General features: G+C 38.5%; 2 protein-coding genes across 3 annotated transcripts in view; both read right to left on the bottom strand.

Annotated features, from left to right (window-relative positions):
- The window catches only part of LOC310827983 (integrin beta-1-like), a 437,041-nt gene that overhangs the window by 142,529 nt on the left and 271,924 nt on the right, over nt 1–22,588 (bottom strand). The gene's annotated exons all lie outside the window — the stretch shown is intronic.
- The window catches only part of KIF5B (kinesin family member 5B), a 35,776-nt gene that overhangs the window by 6,845 nt on the left and 6,343 nt on the right, over nt 1–22,588 (bottom strand). Inside the window, exons 2-21 of one of the 2 annotated variants that reach the window (XM_083704722.1) lie at nt 20,912–20,999; nt 19,424–19,497; nt 17,907–18,011; nt 16,947–16,995; nt 15,074–15,129; nt 14,904–14,991; nt 13,311–13,435; nt 12,267–12,371; nt 11,353–11,498; nt 9,362–9,510; nt 8,239–8,432; nt 7,480–7,548; nt 6,456–6,662; nt 5,415–5,558; nt 4,419–4,607; nt 3,275–3,392; nt 2,790–2,855; nt 2,582–2,687; nt 1,860–1,961; nt 14–74 (exon numbers count right to left, since the gene is read on the bottom strand). In XM_083704722.1, the coding sequence (XP_083560848.1) occupies nt 14–74; nt 1,860–1,961; nt 2,582–2,687; nt 2,790–2,855; nt 3,275–3,392; nt 4,419–4,607; nt 5,415–5,558; nt 6,456–6,662; nt 7,480–7,548; nt 8,239–8,432; nt 9,362–9,510; nt 11,353–11,498; nt 12,267–12,371; nt 13,311–13,435; nt 14,904–14,991; nt 15,074–15,129; nt 16,947–16,995; nt 17,907–18,011; nt 19,424–19,497; nt 20,912–20,999 (2,241 nt within the window). Of the gene's footprint in view, nt 1–13; nt 75–1,859; nt 1,962–2,581; nt 2,692–2,789; nt 2,856–3,274; nt 3,393–4,418; nt 4,608–5,414; nt 5,559–6,455; nt 6,663–7,479; nt 7,549–8,238; nt 8,433–9,361; nt 9,511–11,352; nt 11,499–12,266; nt 12,372–13,310; nt 13,436–14,903; nt 14,992–15,073; nt 15,130–16,946; nt 16,996–17,906; nt 18,012–19,423; nt 19,498–20,911; nt 21,000–22,588 lie in introns of both variants that reach the window. The other variant, XM_083704723.1, reaches the window with a different exon arrangement.

The following is a 22,588-nucleotide window of genomic DNA, read 5'->3' as shown; positions in this document are numbered from 1 at the left end:
ATATTTAGCTTACCACAGTCTCTTCTAAGCCTTTCAAGTCTTGTCTTGCTTGTTCTCGCCTATCTTGCATAACCCTAAAGTGAACAAAAATGTATTAGCCTATTATTCTTCCCGTATCTAAAGGTAAAGGTAAAGGTACCCCTGCCCGTACGGGCCAGTCTTGACAGACTCTGGGGTTGTGCGCCCATCTCACTTAAGAGGCCAGGGGCCAGCGCTGTCCGGAGACACTTCTGGGTCACGTGGCCAGCGTGACATCGCTGCCGTATCTAACCCAAAGTAGAATAATTCAAAACATCTAAAAAGGATGAAACATCACACATAGACAGCTGCTTCCACTTTTAAAAACAGAACTATAAAATAAAACTTCCATTGGACAAACCATCTCTGTCCACATTCTGAAGCCCAGAAGTGCTGGGTTGAAGTAAGTTTCATTAATTTGGAGGCCACAACCAAAAGAGGAACAGAGTATACCCATTGTATTTTAACATGTGGTGTTGACAATGCACAATGAAAGAGGCAACTTGCATCTTACGTGAAGGTTCAGTTCCGGGGGTCCACGAGTGTATGCAAAACCATGTAAAGCCCAGAACCCCTGGAATCAGCCCTCCCCGATGGAGGACTGTTTGATTGGCTTCAGGAAAGAGGCATGAGGGCCTTGCCAGAGACATCGCCTCCTTCTCAAAGCCTAGGAAGTGCTTGCCCATCTTTTCAAAGAGGGATCTAGGACACTGCCAAAGCCCTTGTGCCACCTTCCAAGAGCCAGATAAACCCACAATCACAGCTTTGCGTGTGTGTGTGTGTGTGTGTGTGTATAAATAAATAAATGGAGAGTGCATTTCCTAAGCTCTCCAATTATTTATTTATTTCTCCCCCAAACTGTGCAAAGTTGTGATTGTGTAAGTAAGATATATGTGTAAGATGAAAATTATTTGTAATGTGATTCAAAACTGTCTGACCAATTGTTCTTCAAGCAAAGAGTACATTTTTAAAAGCCAACTAACTTGTTAGCTCAGGAAGAAGACGGCTTATTGGGGAAATGAACTTTTATTTTAGTTTGTGGGAGAATGATAAAGAACTATGTGTGGAACTTCAAATGCTGAGCAAAGCATGTGAAAGTAGCTGAAATGGAATTAACCTTCTTGGTCACTTTATAAACATGGAAGTGGAGAGTAAATATTAGGTGTGCCTCTTTCACCTCCTTCCTCCAACTCTTTATATATAATTTATTAAAATGCTGAGCTCATCAAGAACAAAATTACATCTATCTTTACACAGGACGGGGGAAACTATGAAAAGGAACTTCTAAATCTAGAATGTTGCAAATGCATACTATAAACTGTCTATATACTAAGGCTAATGGGTACTAAGGCTAATGGGATTTTGAAAGACAGATAATGCATTATTCTGGTTTGCTAGAATGCATTTTAAAACAAAACCTGTACACGCATTTTGAACAACTAAATTAATACTTACATCATACAACTTATATAGCCTCTATCTATGCTTCAAACATCCAAGCATGTCCGTATTTAAAACTATCCTATCCTTCCAATTTCATTTCAGTAAATATTGATCTAAGATCCAAATCTGCATCTAACAGCTCTTGATTTTTGAGAACAGATGCTATTACAGTCGTTGGGAACTCCTATAGCAATAGAGTCGCATCAGACTTCCTAATTAGCTTTTATTTTTTTAAATACCTTTCTAAAAGTTGCTAATGTTCATTCATAGGTAACTTACATAGGCAAAAATTATGGAACCTTTCTGCTCAAAACAGTATGCCAGAATGAATACACTGTGTCCACACATCAAAGTTTGATTTCACCAACCAGATTGTCCACATTATTGTTCTTACTTACGTTAGTTCATGCAGTTTCCTGCTTTTATCTTGATCGGTAGCTTTCAGTTTATCATGTTCAATTCTGAGTCGTTCCTGCTCAAGCATCATCTTCTGATTTTGACTAACACAGAATAAAAAACATGTAATTATGATGTGAGAGATTTCCACAAAACCAGCACTTCAATCATGTGACATATTATTAGTTGCCAAAACATGCACATTAGACTGGGATGGGATCAGATTAAAAATTCTGTTGGAACCCACAGTGAACCATTAGAATTGACAAACAATTCTAGAACTGATAGCCAAATTTAGAAACCCTCAAAATAAAGCCTTTCTAAAAATTTAGAAACCCTCAAAATAAAGCCTTTCTATGTCAATACTGGAATGAATTTTACATTTTTGGCACTAACATTAAGCTCCCATCTCATTAGGAAAGAAAGGTGCAAAATGAGCCATGAACCAATGCTTACAGTTACATAAAATGAGGATATTTCTATTCTTGCTAAGGTACACTGCATGCCTGAACACAGGCTGGATTTTTATGTAAATAAATGAAAGTGAATAACACATTTATAAGACTTAGGATGCAATCCTAACCCCATTTATCTGAGAGAAAGTCCATCTGAATTCAATTTACTTCTGAATACACATAGTAAGCACTGCACCGTTAGAGGTTTTTTTTGAAAAAGCTGTTCTCTGCCCTCCCACAAAGACACATGCAGTAGTTGCAAAACTTACTCTTGCAGTTCAGTAATTAGTTTCTCCTTCGCCTCAACCTCATCTCTGAGACTGCTAATCTGCTTCTGATGAGTCTCACGGTGACTTTGAATCTGCTGTTCAACAGCTTGCTAAAGAACCAAATATTCTGATGTTACATCATCATAAGTGATTGCATTTTTGAAGAAACTAATTTTGAATTATTGATTAAAACATTTAAGAAGTTTACTTGCCTTGACTTCATTTGCTGTTTGAACCTTGTTTAGATGCTCCTTCTCCATTTCATGAACTTTTTCTAGTGAAGAAAAGAGCATTTAGTTAGAGGACACAGACAAATTTACTGGATTCACAACCTCAGACTGTTGCAAGATCATAGCATGCCACACCTAAAATATTATGCACCTTACAGAAGTAAGAACATAACAACTGTACAGGATCAGACTAGTGACCTATCTTGTCAGGTATCCCAATTCCAATTATGGCCAAGTTGATGCCTCTAGGAAGCTCTCAAGCATAACTTAGCAATGTAACGTTTTTATGGAACCCTTTTCATAAGTGATCAAAACACTTCACAGGTACATTTAATCCTTACATACACAGCATATTTCTTAGTATCTTCCCCCTATTACAGAAATGTGAGACAAACAGCTTGCTGAAGACCAGTTCACAGTTCATGCTCCTTAAACATTAAGCATATAGAAGAGCAATTAATACCTTGTGCTCGAAGTTCGACTAGCTCATCATTAAGCGAATCCACAGACTCTTCAAGCTGTCTTTTCTTCTGTTCCACATTCTGAAGGTACTCTGTAAGTGACTTGATCTTGGCTTCATGCTTTCAGGGTGAAAACAAGAATTGAAATTATAGAAGCTACATGTGAAAATAAACTTAAAACAGCTTGTGAACTTCACAGTTACATTGCAAGACTAGGATATATATCTGTAGAAGCATATACTGAAGTACTATATATGGAACTGCATATCACAAGCAGAAACATTTAATTCTCCAAAATAATATAGTTTGATCAATATCTCCACTAACATTTAAGGTACAACTAGCTTGCTTCAATATTAAAAGCTTCAAGAGTAAATGTTCTTTACATGATGTGGGCTGACATGGTAGCAAAATCCTATACATTGCCCAAAATATGAAAGCCGGTTACTGACACATTTGATTTCTAGCTGCCTTTTGAAGTTGACCAGTGGTTTTGAAGTTGACTGCATGTGTTGGAAGTAGTTTGCATCTGATATAGCTCTTGCCTTTGTATACTAAGCATGAGACCCACTGTATCAGCAAACCTTTGCATCCAAGATGGAAAACAGTACCTATAAGCATCCAGTCACTAGATGTAAATTTCAAAACTCATCCTGAAAAGCTGTTGAAATGTTGTAGGCCAAATTAGTCATGCACAATGTGGAAAATATATGAAAGCAAAGTGAACTGTTTATATTAACCAGTTCACTCTAATGCTTATTGGTCAAGCAAAAAACAATTCCTATTATAGCCAGTGTTCAGGCTGTGACAGTCATTGTTTCGCCAACTAAAATGGGATAACTCACACACAAGAGGGAGGTATCAGGAGATTTGGGGGCTTGCAGAAGTACAAGAAAATGTTTAGGAAAACCTCAAGAATAGCCCCATGAGGACTGACTGCTGGAGGGAAACAAGGAAGGGGAATGGAATGGAGCAGCAGGATTTCTGACCAACAGCACTGCACAACACTACATTTTGATGTAGGTTCCACTTGTGATGATTATAATTTAAGAAGTGCACTTTTACTTACTTATAAAGCACATAGCTAAGATTGGAATCAAGAAGCAAAAATGACATTAACTGGCAAAGCCAAACCATTTCATTTACCTGTGAGATACGGAGCTGACAGGCCGCTAGCTCTTTTTCATTTTCTTCCATTTTCTTATTGCTCTCTGTCTGTGTACTTTCTAACTGCTTACACCGTTTTACCATAGTTTTCACTTCAGATTTCATTTTACTGATGTAGAGCCTTGCAACTGTGAATTCCTCATCTATCATGCCAGTTCCTTCTGGTTGCTGAGGAGGAACAAGTTTTTAGTTCAAAACATTTTTAATATTAGAAAATCATGTGACACATTCACAGTTCAATACGTTATTCAGCAAATAGATCTATGTGCATGCCTGCTGACTTACCTGTATAAAGATCTGCTTTAGACTAGGATTGTGACAAAATGACACCCCCGTCACAACAAATGTGCACTCTTTTTGCATATTGTGAAGGTCAGTATAAACAGAAAAGGCAGGAGCAGTTCTTGCCAAACCTCTATAGGCAGTGAGCTCCACAGGGCAGGGCCTGCAACACACTAAATGCTTAGTCTCTATGGGCTGTGGAGAACCACCAGAAGTGCCCAATCAGGTTTTTAATGACCCTCAATGTACTTTGGGCCAAATTATTTAAGGGTTCATGAACCCTGAACCAGACCAAGTGGCAAGTCAGCAACCAGTGCAGCTCCCTCAGCAGTTGAGTTTTATGCCTCCAGGAATCTGTTCCTGTGAGGAGTCTGGTTCAAAGAAACTGCTGCTGCCACAACTAAGCAAGCAAGCAACCCACCCACCCAATCTTTCACAAATACCCTGCTTCAAATATTTGCTTGCAAATTAATCAAAGTTAGTACAATTTTACGGAAGAGGAGCCCATGACAGCCATTCTTTATGCTGTAATTGTAAGCATCAGCTACAAAACAAACATTCACGGACACTGTCATGCTTGTTTTAAATGCTTGAAATGGTACAGAAGAGACAAGGACAAGGAAGCACATGCTTAATTTACTTCCATAACATTAAAAAAAAAAACTCAGGAGAATATAATGTAGCTCAACTTACCTTCACATCATTATTTCCCACAGCAATTCCTATTTCTGCAAGGTCTTTTAGAAGAGATGCCATCATTTCTGTTGCTCGTTTTTTCTGGTGATTGGTCATTTCTTTAAGTTTCTGAAGCTCTGTATCTATACTAGCTAAAGTTACCTGGAATAAGAGAAGTGTGGATCAAATAAAGAACATATGCCAGTAATAATATGAATATGTGTATGCTTACCCAGAAAACAATTTAAATAACCAGAGTCAACCAGTATCTGTCAATCTCAAGAACATCAGTAGAAGTTGAAGTTGGAGAATGCATATCCTTAACCAAAAGGAGTGGCCTATTCTACAAATACATGCTTTCCAAAGTGTAGTGTTATAAGTAGTAGTAGTGTCAATAACCTTCTGGGACAGAAATGGGAATCTGTAATCATCTAAACATTGCTGGACTACAGCTTCCAACATCCCTGACCACTGGCCATGCTGGCTGGGGCTGATAGAAGTTGGAGTCTAACTTACTCCTGATGCTGCCCTAGGTAGATGCAGATACTATGGTGTGTTGCACAGCTAGGGAACGGAAATCAGACAAGACAGAGCAAGTCCACTGTGTTACACACGATTACATTGAGCCAACCACATGGGGATCTCAAGACAGGATGACAAACCTTGAAATGTACATGTTTGTTTACAGAAAATAAAGGTGTATGAATATAGAATCATAGAATTGTACAGTTGGAAGGAATCCAAAAGGTCATATAGTCCAACCCCCTGTAATGCAGGAACCTCAACTAGATCATCCATGGCAGATGGGCTCCCAAACCTTTGTTTAAAAAGGCAAGAGAATCCACTACGTCCACTACCTGTCATGGGAGCCACTGTGTAGCAGTTTTTACTGTCAGAAAGTTCTTCCTGATGCTTAGTCAGAATATCCTTTATTGTAACTTGAACATTGAGCATATGGCATGTAATTATGTTTTTTTAAAGCCCAATGAGAAAAGAGTTTCAGTTCATTAATAGTTGTAAAACCATTTGGACTGGCAACAAAAAAAGGTGGTTTCTTACCGATTTCTGATTCAGCTCCTCACTAAGCATCTCGTATTCTTTTGCCTTGTCTTCCACTTCCTGAGACTTTTGATCATAGTTGACAGCCAGCTCCTCAAGGGCTTGGAGAACTTCTTTTACCTCCTCCTTAGAGGCATCGTTTTCAGCTTGAAGCCGATTTAGTTCAGCTTGCATATTGTCTTGGTCCCGCCTGGTAGATGCTAGAAGCTACACACAAAAGGTTATTTTAGTTGTGTTTTTTTAAGCAGTTGTTTCCTAGACTGTAAAAACCATCACAATTTGCTCATTTAGAAATCTTTATGTAATTAGCTGCTTCTGATATTTTTAATTTTGTTGTTGTGGTTGAGTCCCACCTATGCCTACCTATAACTTTTGAGGCCCTTTTAAAGATACCTTGCACCAAATGAGGTGCAGCAGGTGGCTGATAGAGAACAGCATTTTCACCATTAGACCCCTGGCCATCTTTCCTGTGTGGTCTTTCCAGCATCAGGTGATGAGCTTTAGATTTTCCCAGACATCTCAATCTCTTAATGATTTATAGACCCCTTGGATATTTCTGGAGTTTTAACAGCTGTGACTATTTAGTGCTTTTTATTTTTGCATAAGTGTTCTTAACTGTTATCGCAGGCCATATAGAAAGCTTTGGTGATCAGGCAGCACATAAATATGGTAAGCAAAAACCACATTTCCTTTAGGCTGTAACTAAGCAGTGTACACAAAAATCCAATAAGGACACTGACTACTCCTTTAAATCCTGGAAGACTCTGATATTTTGTGATTGCCAGTGGTGTCCCTGAAGACACTATACAGAATAACAGAAGCCCTTTTGAAATCAGTAGCCTGATCTCAGGATGGCATAACTTTCTGAAGTGTAGCAGTTACTTTTTTGTACTTCAGTAACAGTATTATTCCTAAGAGCAATGCTAACTTAAATACTATTAATTTAGTGTCACTTATATACATTGCACTTTTTTTGTTCTGTATTCTTGCAATATGCAGAATTAACTAAAAGATCAAAACTCACCTCTTCCTGATCCAACATCTGTGTTTTTAGCTTTTCTACCAATTGGCTCTGCTGATTAATTTCTTCATCCTGAATTTTTAAAGAAAGAAAAATGTGCTCACTCTAGAATTCAGTAAAAGTGTCACAGATTGTTATGGGTTGATCCTGCCACAAAATTTAGAGAGAACAGTCAAGATCCAAAACACTTTGTGAATAATTCACAGCACGAGAGGTCTTTGGGCATCACCTCATGCCAAATGGCAATCCCTTTTTCAAACTGAACTGATTGATATGGCATGGAAGTTTTGTTTTGTAACCAACAGAAAACCACAGGAGTCAAGAATGCCACTGTATGTGCCCAAAAGATTGGGTATGGCCAAAATAACCTGGGAGGGTAAAAACATTTCCATAAGGAGGACAAATTTATTTTCAATTCATTAAATTTTAGCCACTGTAATTTTTTTATACCAACTTACTGTATCCTTAGCATACAATTTTCATGTTCTCTCTACATGATCATGTTTAGCAATGAAGTGCTAAAATACAGTTAGGTTACAATCTTAAATACAGCTGCCTGGCAGCAAATCCCTCTGAACTCAATAGGACTTACTGCCAAGTAGACATATACAGGATTGCACTATCAATTTCAGATCTTAGGCTGGCAATTTACTCTTGACAAACAGAAATAGCTATCTGCTCAATTACATTAATGAAACAATCTGATTTCTGATAAAGCATGGCAGTTCTTAGTTTAAAGTACATTAAAATTTAAATGCATACCTTGTCATCTAGCTGTTTGTATAATTTAGCTATTTCTTCCTCACACTTTCTCCTTTCAGCATCAGTAAAGTTGCCAATCACTCCAATAGTAGCAGTTGGAGTTTCATTAGTAACAGTAATATCCTTATCCACTGCAAATGCTTCCAAGTTAGCCTTTTCTTTGTCAAACTGCTCATCAACAGGCACAGTCTCTCCTTTAAAACAAAATTACCAAATGCACCATCACTCTTGTTTGAAATATCTTTGCAAACTAAGTCAACATTAAGTCACCTTAGATAGCATGAGAATTTCATTGAAAATTGCTATTTGGACACAAAATATGAGTCCACTGGGTTGAATACTGCAGCTCTGATATCAATAGATATGATGATTTTATTAAACACTAGTCTACCTAATTGTATCAAAGCAGTGTACAATAAAAACAGCAAAATGTAGCAGATACTTTCAAAACAAAGCTAATACGATACAAAATTGATACTCATAGCAACAACCTATTAAGCCTGTTGTAACACAAATGTCTTTGGCTGTTTTGGGAAAGTACAGATAGTGGACACCTGTTGTACCTTGACAGAATTGTAATTCTATGGAACAGGAGCAGCCATAGAATAGCTCCACACTGTGGAGTGGGCTTCTGGGAAATTTGGAATGTGCAGGAGACATATGTTAGTAACAGAACCTTAAACTTGTCCTGGTAGCAGAGTGACATGACAGCCAGTGCAAATCAAGCCAAAACAGTCCCCTCAAGCCAAAGTGTTATATGCTGGCAGTGTTTGTCTCCACAAGCGACCAAGTCACCACGTCTGCCCCAGCTGCAGCTTCTGTTCCAATTTCAAGAGTAGCCCCACAAATAATGCAGTTTTTGAAATACAAAGATATTAGAACTTAAAGGTCCTTAATGTAAAGGATCTTTAAACTGATCAATTGTCACAAGAACATTTAGCCTCAACACTAAGCTGGGAAAAAATCTTGAAGTATTCCAGTTCCCACAGTTCTGGGATTTTTCCAGCTTTGCGACCAAGACTATAGATTAATTTGCTGTACGGTGACCAAAAGTGGAATTTACTGCCACACACTATAATAATGTATAGCTAACACGGTTGTGAAGATCTGTGACATAACTCACCATTACGCCATCTATTCAGCTCATTCTCAAGCCACTGTATTGTGTTGCGAAGTGTCTTGTTTCTCTCCTTTTCCCTTTCATACTTTTTCTTCCATTGTTCTGCAGTTAGTTCTACATTGACACACACTGTGTTCTTGATAGTTTTGGCTCTATAAAGGTAAAGTAAATGTTAGCCATGCTAACTGAATACAGGGTTACTAGTCAGCTCACAAGGTAATTAATTTTTTTCTGTATAGAATATTTAAACTTTTATCTACAGCCTAAATACCTTTTCTAAGTAATTAAATTATCATCCATATTCCACCCACCCACAATTTCAGATACAGCTGCTATACTTTCTTTCCATAGAACAAAACATTTAGACACCAAGTTCATTTTGCATGTGATTCGAGCAGAGACAGAAGCACAAGGCAGTCATACAGCAGGAAACATTAACCTTAAATGTTATCTGCAACTATAACTTATCTGCAGATAAGAATAAGATTGTAGCTGTTAATAAGCTTAAGGTTAGGTTTGGGGTAATGTATTGTTTCCCACTAAAAACATTCTGAAGCAATTTACAATCAAGCAAAAGTTGAATAATAATACTTTCATTGGTGCTGCCCAAATTCCAGGGGAAGCAAAAACATTTTTGCCTGGTACCATAATGATGACAGGTTTGACACCAAGCAGGCCACCTGGAATTCCTGCCCCCTAAACAGAGAATGCCTATTCCTTCCCCATACTACAGAGAAGATTCACTCTTTCATAGTCATCCTCCGGACCTGCTTTAGAGGTAGCACACAGAGATGGCATCAAATGATATCTCAGGGCCCAGGCAAGTTCATATGCAGAGAGGTGGCTGTATAGGCATAGTGGCCTTTAACTATGTAAGGCTTAAGTTAAAGGTCAAAGCCAGCATTTTGATCTGTGCTGGAAACAAACTGGCAGCCAATGCAGTCAGGCCAGAATTAGTGCTATATGTTCCCATCTTCTTGTTCCAGTTAAAAATCTAGCAGACATGCCTTTTTGCACTGGCTGTAATTTTTAAGTCATCTTTAAGGACAGTTCCACAAACAATGACTGCAGAAGTCTAACCTGGAGGTTACCAAAGCATAAACAACTGAAGTCATGCTATCACTGTCGAGATAAGAGTAAGAGACGATCAGAATTAGAAAGCACTCCATGCCACTGAAGCCACTTGTGCCTGCAAAGACAGTGTTGGATCCAAGAGTACCCCAAACTGCACATCTGCTCCTTCTAGAAGATCGTAACCCCATCTTGAACATGATACATTTCACCCATCTGAACAGAGGAACTGTCCACTAAGTGTCCCAATCTGAACAGCAGTTTGTTGACTCATCCAGACACCAATTCAGCAAATCAAACAATGTCAACAATGACTCTGCAGGGCAATAATGCATCAATCTCCAATAATATATTCCAGAAAGCACATCATCAATCCATTTGTAGAGCTCTATAGTGACTTATATTAAGCAAAACATTGCTTGCTTTCAATAGCATATTGGTTGTGGAAGACCTGCTGGCTTTTTACACTTGGATTGGGAGGGAGGACCCCTGACTTCAGCTACAAAAGCTGAGGCTGCTGAAAAGATTATTGGGCTGGGGTGTTGTATTGTGGGGGATGGGTTGCTGATGTTTGTTTTTTGTATCTTTATTTTAGATATTTTTATTTATGTGGAAATGGTTCAATTTGGTTGTGCACTTTTTGATGTTTTATTATGTATATTATGTATTTTGATGTTTTATTATGTATATTATGCATACCTTTGCTATGTTTGTAATTATGTATTTTTTCACACATTAAGCCACCTTGAGCATATGGAAAGGCAGCATACAAATAAATTGATGTGTGCATGTATATAGCATGCACATGGACAATTATCATGAACAACAGCTTACTAGAACTTTGTGGGAAGTCTACAGTTTGTTTCCAATGGGTTCACACTTTGAACTGTGCTCTAGAAGTTAGGCTTAACCTCATTACTCACCTTTGACCAAACAACAGTGTAGATTTTGTTTCAGATTCATTATAAGATGATGGAGAGCAGCAAATAACAATTGTGGTTCTACAGTTGCCACCTAGTGAATCTTGAAGGATTCTGGTCATTTTACTATCACGATATGGAACATAATTCTGCAAATAACAAAAAAGAAAGAAAGATGGCCTTAATGTGATTTATAGAACTATTTTATGAACTAAGCTTCTACATATGCATTTTGCTTTGTAAAGCTAAAGCAGGACCTAATATTTTTATGTTCATTAACCAAGAAAGCCTGAACTTCTATATAGCATATTTTTGGTCAATACAGTATACATATGATTGATTCGCTCGTAATACTAAACCATGGTTTGGCACTATGTGGACGAGCCTACTTGAGTGAAACATTGAACTTACACACTTTTCTTCAAAGCCCTGTGAAAGTGGAACGCCAGAGTTTAGCTTCATTTTTAAAGGGTCCTAGTTTAGTTTTAAATTCAGGCCAGAGGTCCTGGTTTAAAGCAAACCCTGGTTTCATTTCAAGCCAACTTCAAACCATAGGTTCTAAGGCTGGCTTGCTAAACTAACCATAACTTTTGAAACTAGGATCTATGGTTCAAATGCCATAAAAGTGAAACTTAACTTTGCTAAGTCCTCCTTATGGCCTTCTTCAAGGAACAAAGGGGAGGAGGAAGTGTCCAAGTCTGGCACACTGCTCAGACTCATTCAGACACTTCTGTTTAGTGCTAAACCATGGCCTAGCATTACATGCAAATGTGGCCCATGTCACATAAATGCTGCTGTGTATTTGACAACTACAAAATCACTGAACACTTAATCTGCTAAACTTCTTCAGATATGTATTGTGCTCATCCCCTGATGAGTAATTTCATCAAATGTTTTCAGAATAGAAATACACTTACACTGTTTTCAGCTAAAGCAGAAATGACATTTCCAAGAGCAGATAAAGACTTGTTGATGTTCTTAGCTTCATCTAGCACAGCACCTTCCGCTCCTGTTTTACTAACCTGCAATAATGTAGGCAGTTGTAAGAAAGTTTAAACAAATAAATTTTACAACCCCCTGCCTTGGGTTCAAAGAAGCCTCCACACTATGTAATGGACTTTCCTTATACCCCTTCCCACTGAATCCCCTCAACCTGCTCTCCCTGCCAAGCTATTTCATGCATTCCAAATGATAGAAAAATTATACTTAGTTAGTAGATTGAAAATAAATGGATTTTCATGAAATTGTAAAAAAATAAATAAATCCCTGAGTACCAGCTTTCTTGTATGTGAAAGCAATTGTCAGACTCTTGCAGACATTTTAATTTATACTACTGAACCCATGTAAGAATATAATATGCAGTCTCCCCATGAAATAGCTGCAGCTACTAAGGTCTCTGTTAAATTATTATGACTATAGGACTCTACCACTAAACAATCTGCAGAGGGAAATAGGAACTGCAAGATGACAATCAATTACACTCACTCTCTTGTTCAATATAAATGTGAATAGATCACCAATACTGCTCCTTCTTCATTTTCACTGGTATAGATTCTCTGGATTTATCACTGTATTCCTCAACTTCCATGGTTGATAATGGAAGTTCATTTATTATAGCTACCAAGGCATTACACAATTCTAAACAATCTGTTGTAAAAGGAATAGATGGAAAACACAATACTTCCCAGATGTCAAGCAAAAATGTCTTGCCTTCACAAACTGGTAAAGGGATGTAAATATATTTACATTTTAGCTGGAAGAATATTAAGTTAGCTGAACTTGAGTCTCGTTGATTTCAAAGGGAACTAAGTTAGCCTGAATCCAATTCAATATGACCACCTTACTCCAGAAGCAGTAGCAGACTAGGGCATGTGGTAAGATCAAATATTGAAACTGGGAACACAATTTATTTCAATTACACACTCAGTTCAATCATCTTCAAAATATAAATGTATTATTACCTTTTCACTACCTGCCAAGTCTACAAGGTAAAGCTTTCCACTCAATTTCTGTTCTGTTTGAGTATTTTCTTGCTTTACATTAATGAGAAAGATGCTATGGCTTCGAGAGCTATGCTCATTCATGTCTGTAACAAAATTAGAGTTGTGTAAGTATGCATTCTGGCAACAAACCTCACCTGTTTGTGCATTCCAAGTGCTTAATAATCAAAGGGGAAGAAGCCAATTGTTAAACCTATAGCAACAAATTACATGTCCACACTGATCTGCCTAGTACATGAAATTATGCAGTTGCTTTTATACAGCCACACTGATTAATCCTTATGACAGTAGAAAGAGGAACTGGGCTAAGCTTATTTCATTTCAGAAGAAGTGTGAAAGGTAGCTGCTATCTCCAAGCTGGTATCCAAAGGTGCTCCAATCTCTTTCCTGTCTTGGACCATGAATTTTCAACAATTGTTGGCAGAATAGCTGCTCTAGACAGAAAATTAAACCAGTGATAATTTACTGTAGAACATGTATGTCCACATCCAGCACACACCAGCATTTTCTCCATCCAGGTGCCACATTTGACTTGAAAGGTCTTCTCATTTTTTAGTCACAGAGCTTGCCACCTGAGATGCTGGCCACAGGTCAAAAGGAGTACAATAGAGTCAAAGTCCCCTTCTTTCCCTGCTAAGAGGCACCCCTTCTCTCAAAAGCTTCTTTCAAAGTTCTCTTAATTTATTGATAGAATGGCATTCATCAGCCAGGAAAGAAAGAGCCTATAAGCAAGCTGAGGAGACTGGATTTTGTGAGTATCATTGCCAATATACTTCCATCCCCAAGCAGCTTGATGAAAACATAAATCCCTCTCATCAGCTGGGGAATTTTGTCACAGTCCGTGGTCACTTAGGGGCTCTGAGAATTCCATGGAGGCTGGTAGTGCTACCACAGGGGGAGGCACGGCCAATGCTGACGCAATCGCTGAGTGCTGCTTTACATTACAGACAGCCTGCAGAGGTTTTGTCCATTCGCTGTTGGCCCATTTAGTCGTTCCCTTCTGTTGGCCATAGCAACTGGGGTTGGGGGTAGTAGGAAAGAGGTCTAGAGGAAAATAGTGAATAAGCACTAAATGGAGGAGGAAAACTCAAAGTTTGGAGTAAAGATTTTTTTTAAAAAAATGTTAATATCTGAAGAAAGGCACTGAAGAAAATGAAGAGGAGAAAATAATGGAAGAATTAGAATTGGCACATGCCAAAGATATGTGAAAAGGATCCTGAAGACAGGTATTCAAGTAGGCATTCTGAGCAAAGGCAGGAAGTGAACAGAAGCTCCAACAGGAAGAGAAGAGTTACAGCTTCTCCTGAAGTCACAGCATTTCCTGCCTTGCCAAGCAATTGGAAGAACTGAACACACTTCAGAGATCTCCAATGCCCAAGGGAGAACACCAAGGGGGAAAGGAACCATTTTGAAGCAAACTGAATACCCAGTTCACTGATATTGTAAGTACTTACAATTTTATAGTTATATGCCCAGAACAAGAACTGGCAATTTGTTAATAGGATAACATGAGATGCTCTTATTTTTTAAATTCTTACAAAGTAAACTACTTACTTGTAACTGCTACATGTCTATTTGATTTTCCTTCATCTATAGTATCCATAACTTCATCTGGACTACATACAAAACGTTCAGTGCAGCCCTGTGAAAACATGAACGTAAGGTAAATAACATATACAAGATTTGTAAAGGAGGCCACATACTTGTGCAGTCTTTATACTCACCTTCACATAAGGTACTCTGTTTTTGTCCTCATGCACAGAAAGATTGGTCTTAGAGACTGGGAAAAAAAGGCATTGAGAGTTACCCTCATCAGAAGCTACAGAATGAACAAATAAATAAAACTTGCTATTCTTTTAACCACAGAAAGCTCACAAATATAGCATGATCACAATGGCCATCTCCCATTATTCCTCAGCAATGATACTGAGCAAGCACTTCCTTGCAACCTGGAGGTCTCAATTAGCAATCCTCAATAACAGCTGTTGATTGACCTATGAATTTGCATAGGCCTGTTTTAAACCAGGCTAAGTGGTCATCACTATGTACTGTGGAAATAATGTCATAGGGCAATTGAGTCACATGAAGTAATAATTCCTTTTATCTGTGACAAACCTATTGCCAGCCAGCTCCACTTGGCAATTCTTAACTTCTACTGTTATGCAGCAACATTTATCCATTTACATTCTCCTTGGATTTTATCACTGTCTAGACTTTGTTGTTCCTTAGCTCTCCCCCTCCACCCAGTTAAGCCAGGAAGTTTTTAGTCTTTCCTTTCAAGGCAGACATTCCATAGAGGTATAGATTCCACACAATGAGCCTTTCTGCAGACGCGGATTTAGGGGAGTGTGATCTTTAGGGGAGTGTGATTGGTTTGTCCGCACTGGGCGCTGAGCTGAGAGTGCACCACAGGGGGCGCTGCAACAATGACACAAGACAGAAGGCGAGGGATGGTGCCAAATTTTGGTATTGAACGGGACATTGCTCAAATTTGAAAGCCTAAAGTTCACCACTGCTTTTTGACATGAAGTGACCAGAACTGTCCTATTGAAAATATGATTGCATCATGGATTTTTATGAGAGCATTGTATCTGTCATTTACAAATAGTCTGCTTTGTAATACTTTTCCATTCTGAATTCACCTTTTGCACTACTGCAACCTTTTAAGCTGTTAATATTGAGCTTCCTATGACAACACCAAGTTCTATTTTCTGGTTAATCATAAAAAATAAAGTTGTTATATATATGGTAAAATAATTTTACCCAAGTGTGTGCTTGTACAACATCAATACTCTAACACAGTTTAATAGATAACACATTTTACTTATAGTTCCTTGCACTAAACAAAAACTAGTAACGCTGGGTGAGATGTATAATTCTGATCACTTCTGTATGCTGACCACCTTTTAAACCAGACATAAACCACCTGTAATGTTAGAAAAGTTCTGACCCATTATATACATTATATACATGCAACTGTGTCCTGCATAAGGGTTGCAACAGTAAGCTATAAAAGGCCTTCAAGCAATCTTTTCAGAAATTCGAATTACTAAACCAATACAGATGCTATAGACTTATGTAACATCCAAGAGGCATAAAATAAACTGCTATTTACTAAAACTAATTTTACTATACCATTATCTTCCACAGCCAGTCCTCTATATTTATCACTGTACAATATACATCAAATATCCCAATAATACTTAGCCTCTAGGCAATCTGCCGAAAATCATGGACAGAATAACTTCCTTCTGGTTTACAGCCTGAAGTTTTATTTCCCTAATTTATATCCTCTAATTATTCTACCCTTTTGTCTTCATGTTTCATTTGCTTTGTGGGCCCAACAACATCTCCTAAGTCTTTCTTAATCCTCAAAAACGCCCTCAAATTAGTGCCTTCATTATTCTGATTCTTATCCTCCGTTGCCCACTTAAATCTGTTTTTGTGTACAAACAGCTGGGACAGAAATCCAACTGATTATGCTTCCCATTCTAACTTTTGGTTCAGAAGACAGGTGCAAGATCCAAGTTTCATTACACCTTGCTTGCAACTCAAACTGCTCCTATTCTCCCTCAAAGGAAAAAAAAATGTACTCACCATCCAAAAGGTCCCTTATTTTATCCAGATAAATTTCAAAATATGACACCTGAAAAAATATAAGGGGGGAAAGAATAGTAAACACTGCCCAATCAAAGTCCACAGCAACTTATATTAATGATCTATCATTGGAAGGGCAATGCAATCCATTTAGAGATCTGATGTTATTCTTGTGAACCACTTTGAGAATTATTGTAACTGAAAACTAGTGCACCTATACCATAGAAAGGATCTGTAAGCTTCAACAAATATATCTCTATAGTAAACTATCAGGCATTAAATTTTTGAATAACATTTGCACACATCATACAGTTAACATACAAGTCTAGTGATGTGTCTAAAGAGATCACTAACAGCCCCAAATATAACTAAGATACAAAGCTTCACACTTGCACCTGAAGAAATACCATTCAACACAATGGCACTTTGCAGAATTTTAAGTATTTATATCTAAAAGAACACTATGAAAGTCTATAATGTTGATGATCAACCACGCCGAAACATCTGTGAAAATGATCTGTTTTAATCCCACAAGGAATGACTATTTGGCCCGTACGGGCAGGGGTACCTTTACCTTTACCTTTTTATCATACCCAAACAATATGCCTTAACCACAGATTCCCAACTATAATCTATTTCATTTTGCGCAACCTTTGCAAGAGCTTTTCTAGCAAACTACAATGTTCTATTCCCATACTAGATTTTGAAAGAAAATAAATGTAGAAAGTGCTGACACATAATACTACATAATATAGAAATTATTGTACCATTCAATCTTATTAAACCAATTCTTTTAAATAGAGAACAAGCGATGGTTCGTGATATTTTAGGATATTTTTAGTGGTTTATTATACTTTGGTTAATTATAGTTTAAACCAGATGGAAATTGTGTATCTCTCAGAATACTTAGAATTCTGTTGTCTTGAATTTGGCATATGCATAATTTAAAAACAAACTTACCTTAATATGAAACTCCAAATTCTCATCCATGGAATAAATATAATTAAAAATATCTTGCACAATCCTTGGAATAATCCCCATTCCATCCACATCATGTAGCTTCCCCTGGATTTAAAAAGAAAGAGAGAGAGAGAGAGAGAGAGAGAGAGAGAGAGAGAGAGAACAAAGACCACATACGTTACAGATTTTTAGAACACTAATCAGAAAGCCTTTAGGAAATGCCTTTATAACTAATTAGTTGTCTAAACATATAAGGATGAAACCACTTTGAGGTTTTTTACAATCAAGCAGAGTAGATATTCTTATGAAATAAATAATCCAAACAAATTTAGTTAAGTATGTTCCAAAGATTTCAATTGTGAGGAGAGAACAACTGTTAAATCACACACTGCAATAGGACTTACAGCCCAATCCCAAGTATGTTTACTCAGGAGTAAGTTCTATTGAGTTAAGTTATAAGGTAAAGGTAAAGGTACCCCTGCCCGTATGGGCCAGTCTTGACAGACTCTGGGGTTGTGCGCCCATCTCACTTAAGAGGCCGGGGGCCAGCGCTGTCCGGAGACACTTCCGGGTCACGTGGCCAGCGTGACATCGCTGCTCTGGCGAGCCAGAGCCGCACACGGAAACGCCGTTTACCTTCCCGCTGGTAAGCGGTCCCTATTTATCTACTTGCACCCGGAGGTGCTTTCGAACTGCTAGGTTGGCAGGCGCTGGGACCGAGCAGTGGGAGCGCACCCCGCCGCAGGGATTCGAACCGCCGACCTTTCGATCGGCAAGTCCTAGGCGCTGAGGCTTTAACCCACAGCGCCACCTGCGTCCCGCGAGTTAAGTTATACTTATATCCAAAAATACATTAGGTAATATGCTAAACCTTGGGTGAGACAGACCATATATTGGAATAAACTGATTTGCAGTTATCATTCTTTTTGTAAGTTCCTAAAATGAGCAGTTAACTATCCTAAGCTGTTGACTCAGGCCACATTTAATGTGTTGCCTTCTGAACTGTTTTGAGGTAGTTACGCTGCTATCCTCCTCTCCTAGGTTGTCTTTTAACAACCAGAAAGTGATTTTTATGATAAAACTCATCAGCAAATGATTCTCACTTTACTGCCCTGACTACCAGCTCAATAAGCTAAATACTTGTTGGGAGAAAAAAATCCCATGCGTGTCATTGTAGCCAATTTGTTATCAATGGCAATAAGCACAAGGAGGCAATCACCTGATGCTGGAAGGATAATTGTTGGAGCCTACTTAGGACATATGTTATCTTGTATATATGTATATGAGCCAATGACATCTGCGTTATACTGTTAGGTCTACACATTTTTTGCATTAACTTAAAAAAAGCTTTTATTGCAGAAAAATCTTCCATTTTAAAATATATCACATATAGCAGAACTTGTCAGCTAACTTTGATTTTCTCCCCACACCTGGAGGCTTTACTTCCTAATATGGAAACAGGGTTTAGATATGTTTAGAGAAATGAGTCCCAAGTATGCATGACCACAATATCTTACCTCCATAGTGTGAGTTTTCCCAGATGATGTTTGCCCATAAGCAAATATTGTACCATTGTATCCCTCAAGTACATCTAGGGTGAAAGAAAATGCATACTAATGATATATCCACAATTCATGTGAACCACCCTGAAACAGATACTATCTTCCAAAAGTATTTGAACAAATTTTGCTAACAAGTACTTAGTATGCAGCATGCCATAAAGTAACCTTGCATCTGGTGAAGCCTTGTAAACAAGTCCCATAACATGAGGCTGAAAGAGGGACAGAATTCCATCCCTCCTTCGGCAGCCCACTGCATTTTGCAGTTGGGCAAGGGGATGCTCCCCGAGGCAGCCGCATGGTTTCCATGCTGGACAGATTTGGACAACTCCACTACATCTCCGCTAGTCCAAAGATTCATCTGCATGCAATTCCCTGTCAACTACAGCTAATAGGCTTGCAGCTATACTGATTCATGAGAAAGGCTTCAAGTGTAAACCCAGAGCAAAATTCTGTACCTGCTGTCTTGTGGGACATCTTTAGTAGAAGAAAAGGCTAAGGAGCAAGCCCTACACAACTCCAGAGTGGAGTCCCTAAGACAGTTGGATGGCGTATTGCACACCTCCTTTTGACCACTCCTGCAGCCAAGCTGGTGCCAAATGTATTGTTCTGCTTTCCTCTGGACCACATCAGCAGGGCCAAAAAGGGGGTGGGTCTTGCTGTTTATGCAGCCCTAGACCCCCATAAACACTGCCCAGGCTTGTGTCCCAGAGAGGTCACTTCAGTGCTTCTAATACAGCAAAAACAACGCAGTAGGCAGCAGTTACGAGATACTGGCCTCTGCAGCCACAGCAGGTGCTACAATTTTCCAATGGTTTGACTTCATCCCCGGAAATGCACTCCACTGTCTCTTGAGACAGATACATTGTCAACAGCTAATAGGCAGTTGTATAAATTCAGGGTACCAAATGCACAGGTAGCAGGAACGGCAGATGGTGGGAATCAGCTATTGTACTATCTAAAGCTCCAAAACAAGGTAACCAGTAAAGAGCCTGAACTTATACTTGCTCCTCACAATACAATGTTCACACCTGGGAAGACTAAAGACATCTTACAATTATATGTGTTGCCAATATCAAAGTCCCATAAGCAGATATATCCAGATGTAGCAAGGTAGCCCTAGATCTTGCATACCTATACTTTCAGCCGATATAGGGACAGAAGGCCAATCTGTCTTACTACCTGTTCAATTCCTCAGCCCACACCACGTTCACAAGATTTTCAGCACAATAATCAAAACAGAACAGATGGGGGGCGGGGGGATGAAGCCTGAAGAATGCCAGAGATTTAAGAACCAATGTCATTCTTTAACCTGAACTGTATAAATATCTTCCTGTCTGCATTTTAATTAGTACCTCAAACGCATGTTAGGTGGAAATACGAGATTAATTACATTATGCCCAACAACCCCATTTGCGATTCATTTATTAAGAAGTCTCCTCTTACCTTTGACAATCTTTTTTGCACAGTCATTATATACTTGCTCCTGTGATGTGTGTGACTGGAATACGCGGTCAAATGCATAAGGCTTGGACTGAAAAATATACAAAAATAGAAGTATAAAAATCAAAGTTAGAAATTAAAGAGACCAGATCTTTACATCTCCACTTTTAGCTTTGTGCCCTTTCATATCCCTATAAGAGCCACAGAAAAAATGAAGCTATATTCTTGAAATACCATCCTGTTATTTGTTACCAAACAGAGATATTAATGTACCCCGTGCTAAAAGACTGTGAAGTGTGGAAACAGATTCCCTAACTGATGAGGCAGGAATCCCTTTTAAGAATAAAAATAAAAGTATTGCCGAGGGGGAGTGGCATTAAGAACAATCCAGCCAAGTCAGGACCCACTGATTTCATTTTTTTTAAAAAAGCAATTGTTAACACTCCTTAGTCATAACAGTAATATTATTAAGTACTGAAATTTGGCTGGATTACACTCAAAACATTTAGAGGCTGAATTTCAAGCAAATAAATGGCCTGAAAATAAGCCTCAAAGGTATATCACACGATCCCTGCTAAAAATGACTACAATATACTGAGATTGGGGAGAGTAATTCCTGCTAAATCTACTCAAAAGTAAATCTCATTGAATTCAATGGGGCTTTGATAACATAAGGGAGAAAGCTGATGAAGTAGAATTTCACAACTTAAGTCTGAAAAAAGGTTTTAACCATGACAGGTTAAAAATGGAATCACATCTTGCATTTTTATATTGTTACAGAAGAGGAATACTTTGACAAATTGAACCATGTCAAGGGAAACAGCTATAAACAGCAATGTTGATTCAAAATCCTTTCCATTAATATATGTTTTACTATTCGTTACTATCAAATACAGTCTACTGTTAAGTCAGTTAAAACCCTGTCACCACAAAGTTATGCTATTTACATGTCTGGACACCTGCCACTCTACAATTGCTGGAGAAAGCCAACATCTGTGAATATGGAACATAGTAAGATGTCTTATACCAAACTAGAGCATTGGTCATCCAGCTCAGTAACTGTCTACAAAGACTAGCAGCAGCTCTACCACTGAGTTATGGTCTAGTTAAGTACTTACTTCGTTCTGGAGGTCCGTACTTAACCTGAAACTGTTCTTAACCTGAAGCACCACTTTAGCTAATGGGGCCTGCTGCTGCGGCCGCCGCTCCGCTGGAGCACAATTTCTGTTCTTATCCTGAAGCAAAGTTCTTAACCTGAAGCACTGTTTCTGGGTTAGCGGAGTGTGTAAGCTGAAGTGTATGTAACCTGAGGTACCACTGTAGATTTATAATCAAAAGAGTACATAGGGTTTGGGGGGGGGGGTTGGAAGACACCTGTGCGTGAATTTGTTTTGTGTGTGTAGATGAGTGCACACTGATCAACGCACAGTCTTCACAGTAGGACTCTGTTCTGATGGAATGAGTAGTCACGACAAATCGGTAGATCCTATCTGCAGCAGCCTTCATCCACTTCACAGCCATTACACTCACTGAACTACAACATACAAAACAAGTGTTTAGATCTGGTTTGCTTCTTTTTTTGCAGTCATTCCCAGATTGTTGATTGCAATTGTGGCTATCAAGGCCCCACAAATACAGTCAACAGTACTGCAATGGTTGAGAATGGCAACCAAAACAATG

Source organism: Podarcis gaigeae (assembly GCF_964106915.1).
Source record: "Podarcis gaigeae genome assembly, chromosome: 12".
Classification (NCBI taxonomy): domain Eukaryota; kingdom Metazoa; phylum Chordata; class Lepidosauria; order Squamata; family Lacertidae; genus Podarcis; species Podarcis gaigeae.
Note: the sequence above shows the minus strand (reverse complement) of the source record. Positions and strands in the feature narration are given on the sequence as shown.